Genomic DNA, 21,092 nt, shown 5'->3' on the forward strand with positions numbered 1-21,092 from the left:
TTATATATATATATATATATATATATATATATATATATATATATATAAAGAGAGGACGAGGAGGGGGAATAACCTAGTGGTTAGAACAATGGGCTGGGAACCAGGTTCAAATCCAAACCCTTGCACTGACACTCCCTGTGACCTTGGGCCAGTCACTTTTCTCTCCCATTGCCTCTCCCATTGCTTGTAAATTCTTTGGTGTAGGGACCTATGCCTGAATTACTTATTACCATTGTGTAGCAGCATCCAGTAGCACAATGAAAATAAATATTCTGAGATTTTTTTTTCATTCATTGAAAGTGTTTGATTTTTTTTGTAATGAAGAATTTTCCAACTCTGGCTTTATGACTAAAGCACCATCAGCTGGCGTATTCTGAATTCCCTTTGGTATCATTAGCAGCTAAGAGGCCATGAAGTATAGGGTAGCGATGTGAAACTGTGGCGGTGAGAGATACCAGTTTAAGTCCAATAGGCTTGATTTAGTTGTCATTGCCTGTTAAGTGGAGCTTTTATATATAAGACAAAAACTGTATTTTCATAGCAGAAGACACAACACGGAGTCTAATTCATGGTCACAGGACTGGATGCAAATAATGAAGACAAATTCCAAATTGCCAAGATTGTAAATCCTCAAAGTTGGATTAGCTCAGATATAATCCATGCTGTGAATTTTACAGGACATCAGGCATTTGGAGGATTTGAACCTGTGAATAAAGGCAGTCATTGTAATTTCCCCTCACTCATGTTTACTTTTCCATTCATTGCTAGAATTGATTTTGAAATCTCTGTCTTTTCTTCAAATATCAGGGGCCCTTTACCCAGATGGAACATCAGGGAAAGATAAAATGGATGATTTTATTCTTCCTGGCAAGTCTTATACTTATAAATGGGTAGTAAAGAAACAATATGCACCCACATCAGGAGACCCAAACTGTCTGACCTGGATTTATCACTCTCATGTTGATGCACCTAGAGATATTTCATCTGGTTTGATAGGAGCCCTTCTGACATGCAAAAAAGGTAATTAATGAATTAATTAATGAAATGACTGTACCTACTTACATTTCTTGAATAGTTTTTGCTTTTTTTTTGTTCGGTGTCTGTAAAATTAATGTTCATGCACCCAAGAGCTAACTTTGACCGAAGATAATTTATGAAAGGTGCTTACTGATTGTAAATATTGCTACTCTTATCATAAGGCTTGGATGTAACTGCAGTCACTATCTTTGAGAGAAACATAGGGGTATCCTGCACGGAGCGGCAGACACTACCATAAGAAGTTTGCTGGGCAGACTGGATGGATCATCTGGTCATTACTATAATCATTACTATTTTAAGCAGCACAGTTGGGGGGTAATTTAGTAACAGCCTGTAGAAATTAGACAACAAATCCATGCATAAGTATAACCAGTTTTCAAAGGGAAAGTAAGCACATGTGCATGCTTGCATATGTTCCCTTTTGAACATTATTCCACTGAACCTATCCACGTGCACTTACACCTGCTAAATTGTGCATAGAAATTTTCAAAGAGAAATTTGACATGCATAAGTTTGAAAATGCAAAAGTAGGCAGGTAAGTATGAGCCCTTCCCTAACCCCGCCCCCGGGGACTCCTCCGCTCAGTCTGGGTAAGCTTAATGCACGAGGAGGACGTACCCCTCATACTGAGTGGGTGATTTTGTAAAAGGCCATTTCTGCATGTAAAACACTGTTTCGTCTGTCAAAGACCCTTTGAAAATTACCCTCTTAACGGTTCCTAAGGCATAGTAATAGTAGCCGTTAGCTTTACATTGAAGTACAAATATATAAATATTTTCATTTGTGTTTGTTTGATAGTTGAGATGTGTACCATGTATCCTTTGGAGGAGAAACAATTGAAAAGTAAACTATAAAAGACAGTGTCATGAAAAAGCCTGGTATAGCCCTGGGTTATCATTTTTGCTCTCTAATCCCCAGAAGGGCTTATCATTTGAATAAGACTTGCTGGTTTTCTATTAGCCTTTTGAGAGTTGTGAGAGAAGCAACAAATGCTTGATAAATAAAAAATGTGCACTCCTACAATCAGGAACCAGATGACTCTATGGAATGGCTTAAAATTGTAATTGCTTGTTTATGCTTATTGAAATTTCATATGGGTCAGGTGATGCTTCACTTTCTTCAAGCATTAGGAAAATGTCATTCAGATAACCTGTTCATCCTGAAAAGGTCAGGTAAGTTGGAAGAGAGACTTTGATGGGGAATATGATAAGGTTGCAATGAAGGTTCCCTCTAAGAGGACTGTGGCTTGCCCTGAGCCCCTCTCTTGATGCATGAGGCTGTAATGGTACAACTGCACCCCGTCTTAGTGCATGAACCCTAGGGATGCGCAGAGGGATGCCATATGTTGCATTCGGGATTCGTATTCGTCGGGGGGGGGGGGGGGGCAGATACGTTGCATTCGGCAAGGGGGGCCCCCGATAAGTTTATACGTTAATTCTTATTCGTTTCCCGGCTAAAATTAAATTAACTACAACCCCCCACCCTCCTGACCCCCCAAGACTTACCAAAACTCCCTGGTGGTCCAGCGGGGGGTCCGGGAGCCATCTCCTGCACTCACACCTTCGGCTGCCAGTATTCAAAATGGCGCCGATAGCCTTTGACCTACTATGTCACAGGGGCTACCGGTGCCATTGGTCAGCCCCTGTCACGTGGTAGGAGCAATGGATGGCCTGTGCCATTTTGAATACTGGCAGCCGATAGCCTTTGCCCTCACTATGTCACATTTTGAATACTGCCCGAGTGCAGGAGGTCGCTCCCGGACCCCTGCTGGACTTTTGGCAAGTCTTGTGGGGGTCAGGAGGGTCCCCCAAGACTTGCCAAAAGTCCCTGGTGGTCCAGCGGGGGTCCGGGAGTGATCTCCTGCACTCGGGCCGTCGGTTCTCAGTAATCAAAATGGTGCCGATAGCCTTTGCCCTTATTATGTCACAGGGGCTACCAGTGCCATTGGTCAGCCCCTGTCACATGGTAGGAGCACAAGATGGTGCTGGCCATCCATTGCTCCTACCATGTGACAGGGGCTGACCAATGGCACCGGTAGCCCCTGTGACATAGTAGGTCAAAGGCTATCGGCGCCATTTTGAATACCGGCAGCCGAGGGTGTGAGTGCAGGAGGTGGCTCCTGGACCCCCCGCTGGGCCACCAGGGAGTTTTGGTAAGTCTTGGGGGGGTCAGGAGGGTGGGGGGTTTGTTTAAATTGGCTCCTTTTTAGACGGCCGAATAATTTGGCGAAGATTCGTTGTATTCGTGGGGAATCGTGATACGTTTCGCTTCCCCATGAATACAACGAATATGGTCCTATATATTGTGGATTACCAATTCGTAGGGAATGAATGCACACCCCTAATGAACCCTGGTACCCAATGTTCATAAATAAAGTCTTGTTGAAAATAATTGTGGTTGCTGCGTTAGTCCACTTGTATTTCTGGATTTAAGAGTCAATTAACAAGTTGTAGGTGGTAAACATTTTTGCTGGGCCAGCTTAAGACATCTGTGACAAGTCCTTTTCATGAAGTCGGTGAAGAAACGGCTGTTGCAGGGGGAAAAGCCTGAGGCGATGAGACAGTGAAACTTTGCTGTTGAAAGGGCCTACATCTTATAATGGATGAGAAAGCTAATGCCCTTCTTAAGCCTTTTTGTATTCCTTTCAAAGTGTCTGATCATCCTAATTTCAAATGTTTTTCATTCTTGTGCACTTCTAAATTTAAGTACCCTGATGGTGAGGTCATTAAGGTCTTCCTTTGAGAAGTTCCTCACCTACTGAGCCGTTGTTCGGTTTTTCTCACACATTTTATGTTGTGTGGGTGAAGATTGATTCTTGTCCTTCATTTTTGACTTGTTTCATCAACCTTCTTCACGTTTCCTGCACTGGATCCTATGAGGCACAAGAAAGGAAAACACTTGAATTCAGGATGATCGAACACTTTGAAATGAACACAAAATGACGTAATAAGGACATTTTTTCTCGCTCCTTATCAGATGTAGGCCCTTTCAACTGCAAAAATTAATTATCACCCTCTGTCATTTCTCCCTGCAACTGCTGTTTCCTCACTGACCTGATGAGAGAGCTTGTCACAGATGTATTAAAGTTGGTCCAATAAAAAGGAACGTGCACAAACCCCCCTCAAAAGCCTGCTGTAGTGAGTGAAGGTATGCACAGCTAAGGGGGAGGAGTCGTCCTGGTTTAATGTGAGGAGATTTGGGGGGGGGGGGTTCTTGGTGTTGGAAGAGGGGTTGGGGATGAGGAAGGGTTGACCGGAGGCCTGGAGTCACGTTTTTTTTTTTTTAATATACAGATTGAGAGGGAGGGAGAGGGCCCTGGGTCTGAAAGCAATTTATTTATTTATTTATTTTTTTAAAGAGGGAATCCAAAATGACATAACTAAACTTAGTTTTGGAATTTATGTCATTGTGGATACAAACAACATGACAGATATCAGTACCTTCATATTGTCTGCAAATGAAAGCACATCCATAATTTTCAAAGGAACATTTGCAGGTAAAATAGTGCTTGTCGAAGAAATGGCTCTTTAGAAAATTGCGTGACTGAAATGCATGTAAAATTTTGCACACTATATGCACGTACTTTTACACACATGGGGAGACTCCAGGGGCTGGAGTCTAGCTGGGGTTGGAACCTATGTGCATACTTTTTAATTTTAAAAAGTATATGCTTAATTCTCTCAGCAAAATTACATGTACCAAATAACAGGTGTAATTATGTGCATATAGTTTTGCCAGGATAATTTTCAAACCGAATTTACATGTATAAGTTTTTTTTTAAAATTGGTGTAACTCGGGCATATAATAATCTGCAAGTTTATGAAGTCGTCATAAAGTGCTACTGATTATCAATGGTACAAAGGCTTCTTGCAAGTAATCACTGATTGGAGAAGAGCGGTGGTGGTCCCGCTTCACAAGAGTGGGAACAGGGAGGAAGCTGGCAACTACAGACCGGTTAGCCTCACTTCGGTGGTGGGAAAAGTAATGGAGTCACTGCTGAAAGAGAGAATAGTGAACTATCTACAGTCCGGAGAATTGATGGACCAGAGGCAACATGGATTCACCAGGGGAAGATCCTGTCAGACAAATCTGATTAACCTTTTTGACTGGGTAACCAAGGAATTGGATCGAGGAAGAGCGCTTGATATCATATACTTGGATTTCAGCAAAGCTTTTGATACGGTTCCGCACAGGAGACTGGTGAATAAAACGAGAAGCTTAGGAGTGAGGGCCGAGGTGGTGACCTGGATTGCAAATTGGCTGACGGACAGAAGACAATGTGTGATGGTAAATGGAACCTTCTCTGAAGAGAGAGCGGTTTTAAGTGGTGTACCGCAAGGATCGGTGTTGGGACCGGTCCTGTTCAATATCTTTGTGAGCGACATTGCGGACGGGATAGAAGGTAAGGTTTGTCTTTTTGCGGATGACACAAAGATCAGCAACAGAGTGGACAAGCCGGAAGGAGTGGAGAGAATGAGACGGGATCTAAGGAAACTGGAAGAGTGGTCGAAGATATGGCAGCTCAGATTCAATGCCAAGAAATGCAAAGTCATGCATATGGGGAGTGGAAATCCGAATGAACTGTATTCGATGGGGGGGGAAAAGCTGATGTGCACGGAGCAGGAGAGGGACCTTGGGGTGATAGTGTCTAATGATATGAAGTCTGCGAAACAATGCGACAAGGCGATAGCAAAAGCCAGACGAATGCTGGGCTGCATAGAGAGAGGAATATCGAGTAAGAAAAGGGAAGTGATTATTCCCTTGTACAGGTCCTTGGTGAGGCCTCACCTGGAGTACTGTGTTCAGTTCTGGAGACCGTATCTACAAAAAGACAAAGACAAGATGGAAGCGGTACAGAGAAGGGCGACCAAGAAGGTGGAGGATCTTCATCGCATGACGTACGAGGAGAGATTGAAGAATCTAAATATGTACACCCTGGAGGAAAGGAGGAGCAGAGGTGATATGATACAGACTTTCAGATACTTGAAAGGTTTTAATGATCCAAAGACAACGACAAACCTGTTCCATAGGAAAAAAATCAGCAGAACCAGGGGTCACGATTTGAAGCTCCAGGGAGGAAGATTCAGAACCAATGTCAGGAAGTATTTCTTCACGGAGAGGGTGGTGGACGCCTGGAATGCCCTTCCGGAGGATGTGGTGAAGACCAGAACTGTGAAGGACTTCAAAGGGGCGTGGGATAAACACTGTGGATCCATAAAGTCAAGAGGCCGCCAATGAAGAGTGGGAGACTCGCCAGAATGACGGCTACTGCCTGGAGACAATACCCTTATTCAATAAACATACACATGCTTACTGTGACTCCAACATCGCTCTAAGCTTCAACAGCAAGAGGAAATGTGGAAAAATGGATTTACACTCACAAAGAGGGGAGTAGCTGGCTTGTTACGGCGGTTACTACCCCAAACCAAATAAGCCTGATGCTTCACCTTCAATGCATATACAGCATAGTTCTCTGCTTCAACGGCAGGGGAGAAGAAAAAAGGGTTCGCACTCACAAAGTGGGGAGTAGCTGGCTTGTTACGGCGGTTACTACCCCAAACCAATTGTGTCCGATACTTCACTTTCGATGCATATCCAGCATGGCTCTCTGCTTCAACAGCATGGGAGAAGACTGATACATCAAGCATTTCCAGCATAGCTCCCTGCTTCAACAGCAGGGGAGAAGAAAAACAACCAATAAGGACTGTATAACATAGTCTGGGTAAAACAAATAAGCATGGGTGTAGCTTGCTTATTGCGGCGGTTACTACCCCTACTACCCCTAACTAATCAAGCTAGATATTTCAATGGTGGGGGTGGAAGGGAAATAGAACCAAGAGCTAAGAGAAACAGATAAGTATGAGAGAAAAAAACGTGTGAAGCTTGCTGGGCAGACTAGATGGGCCGTTTGGTCTTCTTCTGCCGTCATTTCTATGTTTCTATGATCCCAAGAATCTTTTAGCTGTGCATTATCAAAAATATGAAAAGCACCCCAAAATCTCTAAAATTATTCTGACCACACATCTTCATAAAGGCAATAATGGAAAGCTAATGGCCACTGTTACTATTACATTCTCCCATTGTGCAAAGATGCTTAACTCAATAACCGTAAGTTCTGATAGCAGTATTGTATGTACCTAAATTGTTTCAAAGTTTGATACTGTTGAGTTTGATTATCATTATACTTTTTTTTTTTTTTACCTTCCATGATGATTATTTTGCTTTATTGTTTAGGAACTCTAGCTGGATCTACATTGAGCAGAACTGATGTTGATAAAGAGTTTATACTGATGTACAGTATTGTAGATGAAAATGATAGCTGGTACCTTGATGAGAATATAGAAAAGTATTGCTCAGAACCAGGCAGTGTAAACAAAGATGATGAAGATTTTCAGGAGAGCAACAAAATGCATGGTAAGTGAGCAGGTGGAGTAACTTTATCAAAGGAAAATTACATGCAAGTGTTAGGTATTTCCTCTTTGCATGTTATGCTTGGAAATCATGCTTTGATTCTCAGATTTCCAATGATGGCAGTCGGGTTCAAGTCTTGGTACATATTGCTTTAAAGACCAAGCAGTAATCTGCCTACAGTTCTGGACCAACAGGAAAGCAGCAAGGACATTCTGTTTGTTAAAATGTCAGCTTTTTCACCACCCACAGGCTGAAAACAGAGAATATTTCTAAGCGTCCAGTCAAATGAATCCAGAACAAGTGGGTTATGCACCTCTACTAGCAGATGGAGATGGAGCAAACTGACCTCACAATATCTATACCCCTATAATGACATCACTCTGCCAATATTCTATGTCTCCAGCAGATGGTGGACGTGCATCTCCCTACTGGGAATTGCTTCATTTTGAGAAAGGAGAATTAAGGAAATAAATTTGCCCTGCTCTCCTGCAGTGATACCAAATGGTCCATCCCCCAGTTGAGAATTCCTAAGGTGATTTCTATGTTCCCTCAGATGAGTGCCTTGGTTCGGTAGCTGGTTTTCAGCTAGCACGGACTTAGCTGTTTAAGCAGCTGAAAGGCAGTGGGTATAAGAAGCAGAGTGTGGCAGTGCAGCACATGCCCTCTCCCTCAGCAGCCATAGACCATCTCTGTACTCAGCCAGGTAAGGCTGAGCTCCGGTAAGTTTAAAAAAGAAAAAGTAATATACAGAGACTTAGGAGGCTTTTGTTGCGTAGGGCTTCCTCCTTCTCCCGGTCTCCATGCTCAGCACACCATTCCAACGTTCATCCCGCTCTGTGGGAGGTCGAGGGACGTGGGCAACCTGGTAGGTTGAGCAGCTTCTTAGGCTAGGCCCCACTCTGAGGCTATTTTACTGTGAGCTGCATGGTAGGCCACAACAGCATTTCGTGCCCTTTCTCAGGCTGCCTTCTCCAGGATTATTGGTTTGGCATGTGCATCTAGCTGTGTGCCCAGGTGTTATGAATATGAAGGTGGACCCCTGTCTCGAGGTAAAGTCAGTGTTACCTAAAAGGGAAGTGATCCCCCTAGGTCTCTACCGTTGAAGGGCGAGGCCGCTGAACATGAGAGTTGACTGAAGACTTCACCCTGAAAGCACGCAACCCCCCCAGGAGGAGCCTGTAGGGATCTGGCCGCTGGGACTTAGGAGATTCCTCTGAGGACTGAAGAAAGGTCTGGATGCAGGCGCCTCCTGCAGGTCGTGGGTTCCAGACGGCTGGCGCCTCCAGCAGGTAGTAGCAGTCTGAGGACGGAGTCGTAGAATAGCCCAAAGCCGGTCCGGGGATTCGGTACACAGGAGGTGACGAAGTCCAGTCCAGGGTCAACACAGGAGAATGGTCCGAAGCCGTACCAGGATCAAGCCAGGAGAAGACACGTATGCCAGTCCAGAGGTCAGAAGCCAAGAATCAATCCACGGAGCAGGGACGCATAGCGGGACGAAGAACCAGGAACAGAGAGCACAAGAACAACTCAGGCAGGAACCTCAATGCCAAGGCAAGGTCTGAATGCTCAGACCTTGCCTTAAGTACCAGAAGCCAGGGGAGGAGTCTCAGGAGAAGCCATGACAACTTCCTGTCATGGCTCCTTTAAAAACAATCTTCAGCCACGCGCGCGGCCCTAGGGGAAGTAATGGGGGCGGAGCCGAACCCCGAGGAGCCAGCCAGCCAGGCCAAACGTGGCACCGGCCACAGGAGGAAAGCAGAAGGGCTGCCCGCCCCACAGGAGCCCCGAACGCCATCCGAAGCCCCGGGTAACTATTTTCCTGGCACCCGCTGGCCCGGCCTCAGTCGCGGTCCGCCACGGCCGGCGGCCATGACACCCGGCCCCGGTTGCGGCTTGCCGCAGCCGGCGGTGCTAACACAGGTTGTGCGCCCAGTTTTTGGCCGCACAGTCGGACCTTATGGTCTCTGGGGCAGATTTAAAATGTTACGTGTGCGGGGTACATTTGTGCACGCTACCCGGCGCGCAGAAATGTACACCTGATTTTATAACATGTACGCGCTACCGCGCGCATGTTATAAAATCCAGGGTAGGCGTGCACAAGGGGGTGCATACTTGTGCACCTTGCGCATGCCGAGCCCAAGGGGCGCCCCAGTGGCTTTCCCCGTTCCATCCAAGGCCGCTCCGCTCATGGAGTCTCCCTGTCAGTCCCTGCAGAAGAAGCGGGCAGTGGAGAATACATTGGCAAGGTTTCTCAGTCTGAGGGTTGTGGTTCCAGTGCCCACACCTCAAGAAAATATGGACTGATAGTCCATTTATTTTGTCGTGCAAAAGAAGGAGGGCTCCTTTCATCCCATCCTGGACCTCAAAGGTATCAACCATCATCTGTGGGTGAACATTTTTGCATGGAAACCTTGCACTTGGTTATAATGGCCGTGCAGTCTGGGAAATTTCTTATCTCCCTAGATCTGTCCGAAGCGTATCTTCACATTCCCATCCAACTAGAACATTAATGCCTTCTGTGGTTGGCAATTCTGGGGTACCACTTTCAGTTTTGGGTGCACCCCTTTGGTCTAACCACCGCTCCCAGAACCTTTTCCAAGGTAATGGTAGTAGTTGCGGCAGAGTTGAGAAAGGATGGAATCCTAGTACACCCATAATTGGACGACTGGCTGATTTGAGCCAAGTTGCTGGAAGATAGCCGCCTGGTGACTTACAAGGTGATTTCCCTGTTGCAGGAGCTTGGCTGGGTGGTGAACCTAGCCAAGAGCAGTCTTCAGCCTACTCAGTCACTTGAATACCTCAGGGTTTGGTTCGACATGAAGGAGGGCAAGGTGTTCCTGCTGGAAGCTCAAATTCAGAAGTTGCTAGCTCAACTCCGTCTGTGGATGAACACTCTGGGCCCAACCATATTATTATTATTATTTAACTCTTTTCTATACCGACATTCATGAATAGTATCACATCACATCAGTTTACAAGGAACGAAGGGTTATAACTTTAACAGACCATTTAACAAGAAGCAAAAGTTACAATAAACAAGGTGAAATGAACTTGGGAGCTGAGGTAGCTGGAAGTAGAGGACAGAAGAGGTAAATAAAACTTAGCAGACAGTGGGAGGGGGGAGCCTAGCGGCATTTATAGCGAAGTATGACTGGCACTTGCATGGTTCGGAAAGTTTAAGGGAAGGCTTGAAGGAAAAGCCAGGTCTTGAGATTTTTCCGAAATGTTACAAGGCAGGGTTCCAGTCTGAGGTCCGGGGGCATGGCATTCCAAATGGCAGGTCCCGCTGTAGAGAATGCCCGTTCTTTCGTGGCTGTATGACGTGTGGTTTTGGTTGAGGGAGTTTGCAGGGTTCCTTTGTATGCTTCTCTGATGGGTCTTGTAGAGGTGTGTAGTCTGAATGGGATCTGAAGGTCGAGTTGTGGCTGTTTGTGGATGTGGATTCTGTAGTTTATTGGAAGTCAGTGCAGGTTCCGGAGGATGGGTGTGATGTGTTCTCTTCGGTTGGTGTTAGTCAGGATTCTAGCCACCGCGTTCTGGAGCATCTGTAGTGGTTTAGTGGTGGAGATGGGGAGGCCAAGGAGGATAGCGTTGCAGTAATCTATCTTGGCAAAGATCATGGTTTGGAGGACTGTCCTAAAATCATGGAAATGAAGGAGGGGTTTGAGCTTTCAAAACTTGCAGTTTGTAAAAACAGTCCTTGGTTATGTTGTTGATGGATTTCTTTAGGTTCAGACGGTTGTCAAGGATTACTCCGAGGTCTCTTACATGCGTAATTGGTGTGTTGGGGAGGTTCTGTGAGGGTATGTAGTTAGCAAGTAGCACATTTAAGACTAATCGGAGAAAATTCTTTTTCACTCAACGCACAATAAAGCTCTGGAATTTGTTGCCAGAGGATGTGGTTAGTGCATTTAGTGTAGCTGGGTTCAAAAAAGGTTTGGATAAGTTCTTGGAGGAGAAGTCCATTAATGGCTATTAATCAATTTTACTTAGGGAAGAGCCACTGCTATTAATTGCATCAGTAGCATGGGATCTTCTTAGTGTTTGGGTAATTGCCAGGTTCTTGTGGCCTGGTTTTGGCCTCTGTTGGAAACAGGATGCTGGGCTTGATGGACCCTTGGTCTGACCCAGCATGGCAATTTCTTATGTTCTTATGTCAGCGTGGTCGGAGGAGATGAGGAGGAGTTTGGTCTTGGCAGCGTTAAGGACCAGGTTCAGACTGGTGAGCAGGCGGTTGATGGATTGGAGGCAGTTTTCCCAGAAAATGAGTGTTTTTGAGAGAGATTCTGTTATGGGGATCAGAATCTGTACGTCGTCCGCGTATAGATAATGAGTTAATTTTAGGTTTGTTAGCAACTGGCAGAGGGGTAGGAGGTAAATATTGAAAAGGGTAGGTGACATAGAGGAGCCTTGGGGTATGCCTAACGCTGATTTGATGCTGGGTGATTCTTTGTTGTTGATTTTGACTTTGAAGCTTCTGTTGCTGAGGAAGGATTCGAACCAACTGTGGACCGATCCTGTTAAGCCGATGTCTGAGAGGCGATTTAGAAGGATGGAGTGGTTCACAGTGTCGAACGCCACAGAGATGTCTAGGAAGACTAGTAGGAATGAGTGCCCTTTGTCTAGGCCCATAATGATGTGATCTGTGAGGGAGATAAGGAGGGTTTCCGTGCTGAATGATTTGCGGAAGCCGTATTGAGATGGGTAGAGGATATTGTGTTCTTCCAGGTAGACTGAGAGTTGAATATTGACCAGTTTCTCCGTGAGTTTGGCGAGAAAAGGGAGATTAGAGATGGGGCGGAAGTTGGAGAGTTCTTTAGTGTCTAGGTTAGGTTTCTTCAGGAGGGGTTTGAGGGAGGCAGTCCGGGGCGATTGAGTATGAAAGGCTGGAGTTTATGAAGATTAGGTCGAGCGTATGTCCCGCTTTGTGGGTGGGTTTGTCTATGATTTGTTCAAAGCTCATGGCCCTGAGAGTGGTGAGGAAGGCTTCACAATTGGGGGAGGGTGGTATGGCGTCAACATGGAGGTTGAAGTCCCCTAGAATCATGGCTGAGGAGTCCGTGTTGATGTATTTCACTATGGCTTCTATGAGGGGGGAGGTATCCGCATCTAGTAGTCCTGGCGGAGCATATACTAGTAGAATTTGCAGCTGATTAGATGTAATTAGACCTAGTTCAAGTTTGGTAGAGGAGGTCTTGACTGGTTGTGAGGTGAGTCTGAGTTCTTTTTTGGTGGCTATAAGAAGGCCGCCTCCACGTTTCTTTTGTCTGGGAATTGAGAGGATGTCATATAGGTGTGTAGGTAATTGATTTATCAGTGCTATGTCTGACTTTTTGAGCCAGGTTTCTGTGATGGCACAGATGTCTGGCTTTGAGTCCAGGAGATAGTTATTAAGGATGTGCGTTTTCTTTGTCAGTGACTGTGCGTTGAAGAGGGTTAGAGAGAATGTCGTGAGTCCTAATACCTGAGTAAGAGGGGAGGTCATGATTGGAATGAGAGATCTGGATGTATGGCTCAGGGGTTGTAGAATGACTTTATGTGAGTATGGTGGCAATGGTATAGGATGGGGATAGGGTAGGTTAGCATCGTGCTTCTCGAGGATGCACTATCAGAGATGTTTGTCTGGAGGAGACTCCGTTCTAGGTGCTGGTGCTGGTAGGTTACTGGCTTTCCGAAGCTGCTTTGATTTATGCTTACTTGCAGGTACTTGGCTTCATGGTCTTACCTGCAGGTACTTGGCTTCATGGCGGTGACCCTGGAAGAGGTACCATGGGTGAGGGTGCATATGTGTCCTCTTCAGCGCTCCCTGCTTTCTCTGTGAAACCTGCAGTCTCTGGACTATTTAATTTGGCTCCACCTGCTGATGGAGGTCTCCTCCTAACTGCAGTGGTGGCTGCAGGCGGATCATCTATGGAAGGGAGTTTCTCTAACCCCACTGGACTGGCTAGTACTGACAACGAATGCGAGTCTCCTTGGTTGGGGAGTTCACTGTCAGGAGCTGACAGCGCAAGGGCACAGGAGTGCAGAAGAGTCTCTCTGGAGCATCAATCGGCTGGAAGCCAGGGCAATCCAGTTGGCATGTTTACAGTTCAGCGACAGGCTGCAGGGTTGATCAGTCTGAATAATGTTGGATAATGCAACGACTATGGCTTACGTTAATCGGCAGGGTGGTACCAAGAGCCAACAAGTGTCACAGGAAATAGATCATCTTCTGGAATGGGCAGAGGTGTATCTCCAGATGATCTCAGCCTCGCACATTGCAGGCAAAGACAACATAAGAGCAGACTTTCTCAGCAGTCTGGACTCAGGAGAGTGGATGTTGTCAGATGAGGCATTTCAGCTGATTCAGGATTGCTGCGGTCTCCTGCTCCTAGACTTGTTGGCGATGTTGCACAATGCGAAAGTTCCGCGTTTCTTCAGCTGCAGGAGGAAGTCATTGGGGCTCGATGCCCTAGTGCAGGAGTGGCTGGAAGACAAGTTGCTGTATGCCTTTCCTCCATGTCCCACGTTGGGCAGACTGATTCGAAGGATCGAATGCCACAGAGGGATGGTGTTTTTGGTCGCTCCAGATTGGCCCAGGAGACCTTGGTATGCAGATCTGTGGAGGCTCCTGGTGGATTCGCCTCTTAGACTACCAGAACACAGGAACCTCTTGTAGCAGGGACCTGTTCTTCATGAAGTTCCAACTTGATTTTGTCTTATGGTGTGGCCCTTGAAAGGGCTAACTTGCTGAAATGTGGATACTGCGGCAGTGATTTCCATATGCTAAGAGCTAGAAAGTTCTCCACTTCCTTGGAATATGTGTGGGTTTGGAGAGTGTTTGAGGCCTAGTGTGAGGATCAAAGTACTCTTCCTTCCTTGGTCAAGATTCCGCTCATTTTGGAATTTTTGCAGAATGGCATGAATAAAGGCTTGGCTCTTAACTCCTTAAAGGTATAAGTAGTGGCTCTTGCCTGTTTCAGAGGTCAGGTAAATGGTGGATCCTTGTCAGCTCATCCTAGTATGGCCCGCTTTCTGAAAAAAGTGAAACATCTTCATCCTCCTTTGCAATTTCTGGTGCCCCCATGGAGTCTTAATTTGTTTTGGGATTTTTTGGCAGGCCTATGTTTAGTCCGCTACATACTCTGTTCTTGCGGTTGCTGACCTTAAAAACGGTGTCCCTTGTGGCAATTTGTTCTGTGTGTAGAGTTTCTGAACTGTAGGCCTTTCTTGCTGGGAGCAAATTCTCCAGGTGACTCCAGGGGCGGTACAGCTGTGTACTGTTTCTTTTTACCGAAGGTGGTCACTGAGTTTCACTTGAATCATTCCATCTCCCTGCTGTCTCTGGACAGGGAGAGAGATGTAGAGGAGTATCTTCTGTTGCGACCCTTGGATGTCAGAAGACATATTGTCAGGTATCTGGAGGTAACTGAGCCTTTGCGGAAGTCGGATCGCCTGCTTGGCCTTCATGGCGGTACTAGACAGGGAGGGCCAGCCTTGCGGGCTGTAAGAGCTCACTGGATTAAGGAGGTAGTCACGGCTGCTTATGTGGATACTGGGAAGCCATTCCCTAGCCAGGTTAGGGCTCATTCCACTAGGGTTCAAGCAGTGTCATGGGCAGAATTGAAATTGTTGTCTCCAGTTGACATTTACTGAGCTGCAATGTGGTCCTCCTTGCACACCTTTTCCAGGTATTATTGTCTGGATGTTCAGGCCCGGGAGGACATGTCCTTTGCACATGCGGTTTTGAATGGACAGCAGGCAGCCTCCCGTCCTATTAGGGAGTAGCTTGGGTACATCTCACTTGTTCTGGATTCATCTGACTGGATGCTAAGGAATGAGAAATGACTATTTACCTGATAATTTCCTTTTCTTTAGGACAGTCAGATGAATCCAGCTTCCCTCCCTTGGCTGCTGAATTATTGCATAATGATCCTCCTGTGTAACTGCATGTCACAGGGATTACTGGTGTTACTCCAGTCCCTAGACTAGTGTTATTACATTCTTGTCTGAGCACAGTATTGCCTGTTGGCTGACTATTGCAATGGTTATCATAAGAACATAAGAACATAAGAAAATGCCATACTGGGTCAGACCAAGGGTCCATCAAGCCCAGCATCCTGTTTCCAACAGTGGCCAATCCAGGCCATAAGAACCTGGCAAGTACCCAAAAACTAAGTCTATTCCATGTAACCATTACTAATGGCAGTGGCTATTCTCTAAGTGAACTTAATAGCAGGTAATGGACTTCTCCTCCAAGAACTTATCCAATCCTTTTTTAAACACAGCTATACTAACTGCACTAACCACATCCTCTGGCAACAAATTCCAGAGTTTAATTGTGCGTTGAGTAAAAAAGAACTTTCTCCGATTAGTTTTAAATGTGCCCCATGCTAACTTCATGGAGTGCCCCCTAGTCTTTCTATTATCCGAAAGAGTAAATAACCGATTCACATCTACCCGTTCTAGACCTCTCATGATTTTAAACACCTCTATCATATACCCCCTCAGTCGTCTCTTCTCCAAGCTGAAAAGTCCTAACCTCTTTAGTCTTTCCTCATAGGGGAGTTGTTCCATTCCCCTTATCATTTTGGTAACCCTTCTCTGTACCTTCTCCATCGCAATTATATCTTTTTTGAGATGTGGCGACCAGAATTGTACACAATATTCAAGGTGCGGTCTCTCACCATGGAGCGATACAGAGGCATTATGACATTTTCCGTTTTATTCACCATTCCCTTTCTAATAATTCCCAACATTCTGTTTGCTTTTTTGACTGCCGCAGCACACTGTACCGACGATTTCAATGTGTTATCCACTATGACACCTAGATCTCTTTCTTGGGTTGTAGCACCTAATATGGAACCCAACATTGTGTAATTATAGCATGGGTTATTTTTCCCTATATGCATCACCTTGCACTTATCCACATTAAATTTCATCTGCCATTTGGATGCCCAATTTTCCAGTCTCATAAGGTCTTCCTGCAATTTATCACAATCTGCTTGTGATTTAACTACTCTGAACAATTTTGTGTCATCTGCAAATTTGATTATCTCACTCGTCGTATTTCTTTCCAGATCATTTATAAATATATTGAAAAGTAAGGGTCCCAATACAGATCCCTGAGGCACTCCACTGTCCACTCCCTTCCACTGAGAAAATTGCCCATTTAATCCTACTCTCTGTTTCCTGTCTTTTAGCCAGTTTGCAATCCACAAAAGGACATCGCCACCTATCCCATGACTTTTTACTTTTCCTAGAAGCCTCTCATGAGGAACTTTGTCAAACGCCTTCTGAAAATCCAAGTATACTATATCTACCGGTTCACCTTTATCCACATGTTTATTAACTCCTTCAAAAAAGTGACGCAGATTTGTGAGGCAAGACTTGCCCTGGGTAAAGCCATGCTGACTTTGTTCCATTAAACCATGTCTTTCTATATGTTCTGTGATTTTGATGTTTAGAACACTTTCCACTATTTTTCCTGGCACTGAAGTCAGGCTAACCGGTCTGTAGTTTCCCGGATCGCCCCTGGAGCCCTTTTTAAATATTGGGGTTACATTTGCTATCCTCCAGTCTTCTGGTACAATGGATGATTTTAATGAAAAGTTACAAATTTTTACTAATAGGTCTGAAATTTTAGTTCCTTCAGAACTCTGGGGTGTATACCATCCGGTCCAGGTGATTTACTACTCTTCAGTTTGTCAATCAGGATTGGCCATGGACTTGGAAAGACAGGTATCTCCAGGAGGAAGGATGCATAGGAATGTGAGTGTATGCATCCTTGAGGTCTATGGAGCACATCCAGGCTTGGGGTTGGATCAAGGGCCTGTTGTAATAACGCCATCACCTCCTGCTCCAAATGGTTTTGATGGGGTCTGGACCCCCTTGATACTGTATGAGGGAGCGGAGGGGAAGAGTGGAAGTGAATTCTATACCCGTGTCAAACAATATCTAGTACCCATTGGTCAGTGATGATCTTCTCCCATTCCCGGATGTGTGCTGTGATACCTGCCGCTAGTACCGGTTGCGGTGGTGGCATGGCAACACTCAAAAAGACGGGTTAGTCTTGGCCAGGGCAGCGGGTTGTTGTGCTTGTGGGCGCTGGCCCCGGGGTTGTCTCCACCGGTTCTGGTTTTGTTGATTCTGTGGACGGGAAGTCTGCTGATAAAGTGGGGGACGGTACGAGGCATATGGCCTATAAGGCCGGCGTTGGAAGATTTGTCTACGAGGTAGTGTGGGGTATTTGCGTGTTACAGAGTAGGATTGAGGAGTGGCCAATGATTGTACAGCCACAGACTGCTCCTTTAGCTGGGCCACAGTTTCCTGGAAACGGGTCCCAAACAAATTGTCTCCTTTACACTGGGTTCTTTTGGGTTTTTTTAACTTTTTTATTTATTGCATTTTATAAATACATTCAAGAAATACTTGAGAAAAACAATTGACATTTCAGCATGACATTACATCAGAAAGCAACCTAATGAATTAGGCCTTCAGAAAAGAAAATATTATTAATGCCAAGTATATAATCCTAGTCCTCGAGCTTGGGGATCCAGACACATTTCCAAAAGAAATTACAAAGAGATACAGGTAATGCTAGCAAATAAATGGGTATTAAACATATAAAGGACTCATTTCCAGCCATTATGAGGTCAGTTAGCATTTAAAGGTGAAGACTCACCCATAGTATGCAATTTATTGCTAAGAAAATTAGACAACTGAGAAGAGTGAAAGAAAATATTTGAAATATCACAATATTTAATGAGGCACTTACATGGATATTTTAAAAGGAAAAAAGCACTCAACTGCAAAACTCTGGGCCTCATTAAGAGGAACTGCTTCCTCTTTTTTTGTGTTTCTCTCGCCAAATCTGGAAAAATGCGAACCTTTAGATGAAGGAAAAGATCCGAACAATGTCTAAAAATCATCTTAAGGATCCAGTCCCTATCTGATTCAAGTAAAAAAGAGACAATTAAGGTTGCTGGTTGGACTAACTCACTATCAGAAGTCTCAAGGACCTCTGAAAGATTTAAATTGCAAGTATCTAACGTATTAGAGTCTGCATATTCTGGCCCTCTTAAGGTTTTTTCTTAAAAGGTGGCAGATAATAGGTTCTTGCAGTAGGTGGTATTGCTTGTTCCGGCAGCTTTAATGTCTCCAAAATATATTTCTTCCACATTTCCTTAGCTGAGGCGAGCAGGACTTTAGGAAAATTAATAAGATGCAAATTCCTTCCATGGATTTGATTCTCCAAATTTTCTACCCTATTTGTCAGAAACAGATTTTCTTTCATCAGCACTTGTTGTACGATAGTATTTCTCATATAGTGTTTTAAAGTTTCACATAGACAACCAATATTTATATTCTCCACTTGTAAAGATTTAACTTGAATATCAGTTTCATTGACTTTTTTAACCACCGGATTTAACTGAGCAGTTAAATTGGAAATCAAAGTCACAATCGCTTCCCAAATAGTTTCTAGTGAAATTACAGGAGGTCTTACCGTGACAAAAGGATTTGTTGATGGTTCTTCCAAAGAAACAGTTTCAAAATGAGAAGATTCAGCTTCATAAGGCTGTCGAGGACCTCTGGCGGAAATTGCCCCTGAAACGCCAGCGATGTCGATGCCAGGCTCTGAGACAGTATTCACAGACACCGTGGTCTCAGGGCGGGCCCCTGGAGTTTCAACGTCATTGACTCGTGCTGAGCACTGTTGCGGTGTGAGGGTCCTTGCCGCAGCGGGATTTACAAGAGCCGTCCTTTCAGCTGGGGACAAAGATGTTAACGAATCCGGGAAGGGGTCGACTACCTCTTCCTCTCGACAAACTTCCAGCGATTCACCTCCCGGTTGGTGAACCCCACGCTGCACCTGTGCCTCCATCAGGCCAACAATGGAACCATCCGGAGGGGCAGCTGAGACATCCCTCTCCCTGGCCCTCCGCTGAAGGCCAGAACGAGGCATCTTAACACAAAAGTAAGTTCAGGGGAAAACCGCTTGCTACTCCGTGCAGAGCTAGGTCGCCATCTTGGAACCCTGGTTATCTGTTTATAATCAAGTCTTTTGCTAGTCTGTCCACAGTTGCTTTTGAAGGAAATACTGGCAGAGTGATGTCACTGCAGGGGTATAGATATTGTGACAGCAGTTTGCTCCGTCTCCATTTGCTGGTAGAGGTGCATAACCCACTTGTTCTGGATTCATCTCACTGTCCTAAGAAAAGGAAAGTATCAAGTAAGTAGTAATTTTTCATTCTCAGTGCGTTGCCTTTAAACAGGGTCAGATTCTTACATTACAAAAATATATTAGGAGGCTTTAGGGATCATGAAGTATGCCGCAGTATTTTTCTGTGGAGGGGAAAAATACCAAGGGGGTTTCACAAGCTGTGGTACCATAACACTGAAAACATGGTGTATTTTCCCCTGTGGAAAAATATTGTGGGGAAAAACATACTGTAGTGAAATGTGGCAAAAACCACTTGATGGCGACCCTAAGCATCTTCCCCACATCTAAACCCTTCCACGGGGGGTCTTGTAAGTCCCCTGTCCCACTCCTCTGCCACCTGTGGGGGCAGCTTATATAAGAACATAAGATATGCCATACCAGGTCAGACCATCAAGCCCAGCATCCTGTTTCCAACAGTGGCCAATCCAAGTCACTAGTACCTGGCATTAAATAAATCTCAAGCTACTATTGCTTATTAATTAATAGCAATTTATGGATTTTTCCTCTAGAAACGTATCCAAACAAGTTTGCCAGATGCCTTCCAACCTAATCTGTGTTGGAGAAGGAAGTCTTAATTGATCCTTCTGAGCAGAATGTAAACGGTGATTTCAAATGTACGATGATAGCAAATTAGCAAGGTACAAAGTGAGACCTCCCTGTAGTGCTTTAAATAGTAGACACAACATTGTAAACTTTATGCTGCATAATATTGGAAGCCAAGAAAGATCCTATGAAAGTGGGGTTACCTGATCAAATTTTCTTACAGCCACAGCTGTATTTTGGCAAAGCTGCAGTCTTTTCACAGTTACCATTGAAAGGCCCCGGTAAAGGGCTGTGATACCTTTTATTAGAGTACCATGGGAATGATCCAGAAATGTTATTCTTGAGCTTTTGAGGTCATTGTGGGGGAACAATTTTAGAACTGGTATAAGATGTGCAGACCCGCTGTTTCTTTGTCCCCACAGGCCTGCACATCAGCTTTCAAAAGGGAAACTCTCTGGAGTGACTTCCCTACTCGTGGGCTTTGCACTTGTAGGGACAAAGCACGTGCCATAAATCACCGCACGATGACTTCAAAATAAAATCCCCGTGCGTCGTCTGCCGTCCTCCCTGTCCCCCTGGCCCAGCTTGGCCCCTTTGCAAGTTCGGATAAAAGTAGCACAGGTATTTTTTACCCAGAGAGAGGGAGGGCGGTTTTCGACCAGAAATTTTACCTGGCTACTTAGTTACCTGAGTAAAATAGTTTGAAAATTTGTTCTCTTAATCCCTTCTGGACTGGAATCTGTGAGGGCACAAAAGCTCATGTAGGGGAACCTCTCTGGAGAATCTGCATGTTGGTGCATTGGAAAATATCGAGGCCTGCAGGATCAGTTGCAGCCACCGGAACCCTGCACTGCAGTCTGACACGAAGGGGAAGGTGCTGAAGATAATCGGCTGAATT

General features: G+C 45.1%; 1 protein-coding gene across 3 annotated transcripts in view; it reads left to right on the plus strand.

Annotated features, from left to right (window-relative positions):
* The window catches only part of HEPHL1 (hephaestin like 1), a 181,602-nt gene that overhangs the window by 15,082 nt on the left and 145,428 nt on the right, over window positions 1–21,092 (plus strand). For all 3 annotated transcript variants that reach the window (XM_029602335.1, XM_029602336.1, XM_029602337.1), the window contains exons 3-4: window positions 808–1,020; window positions 7,273–7,452. In XM_029602335.1, the coding sequence (XP_029458195.1) occupies window positions 808–1,020; window positions 7,273–7,452 (393 nt within the window). The remainder of the gene's footprint in view (window positions 1–807; window positions 1,021–7,272; window positions 7,453–21,092) is intronic.

This window comes from Rhinatrema bivittatum, chromosome 5, assembly GCF_901001135.1.
Source record: "Rhinatrema bivittatum chromosome 5, aRhiBiv1.1, whole genome shotgun sequence".
Classification (NCBI taxonomy): domain Eukaryota; kingdom Metazoa; phylum Chordata; class Amphibia; order Gymnophiona; family Rhinatrematidae; genus Rhinatrema; species Rhinatrema bivittatum.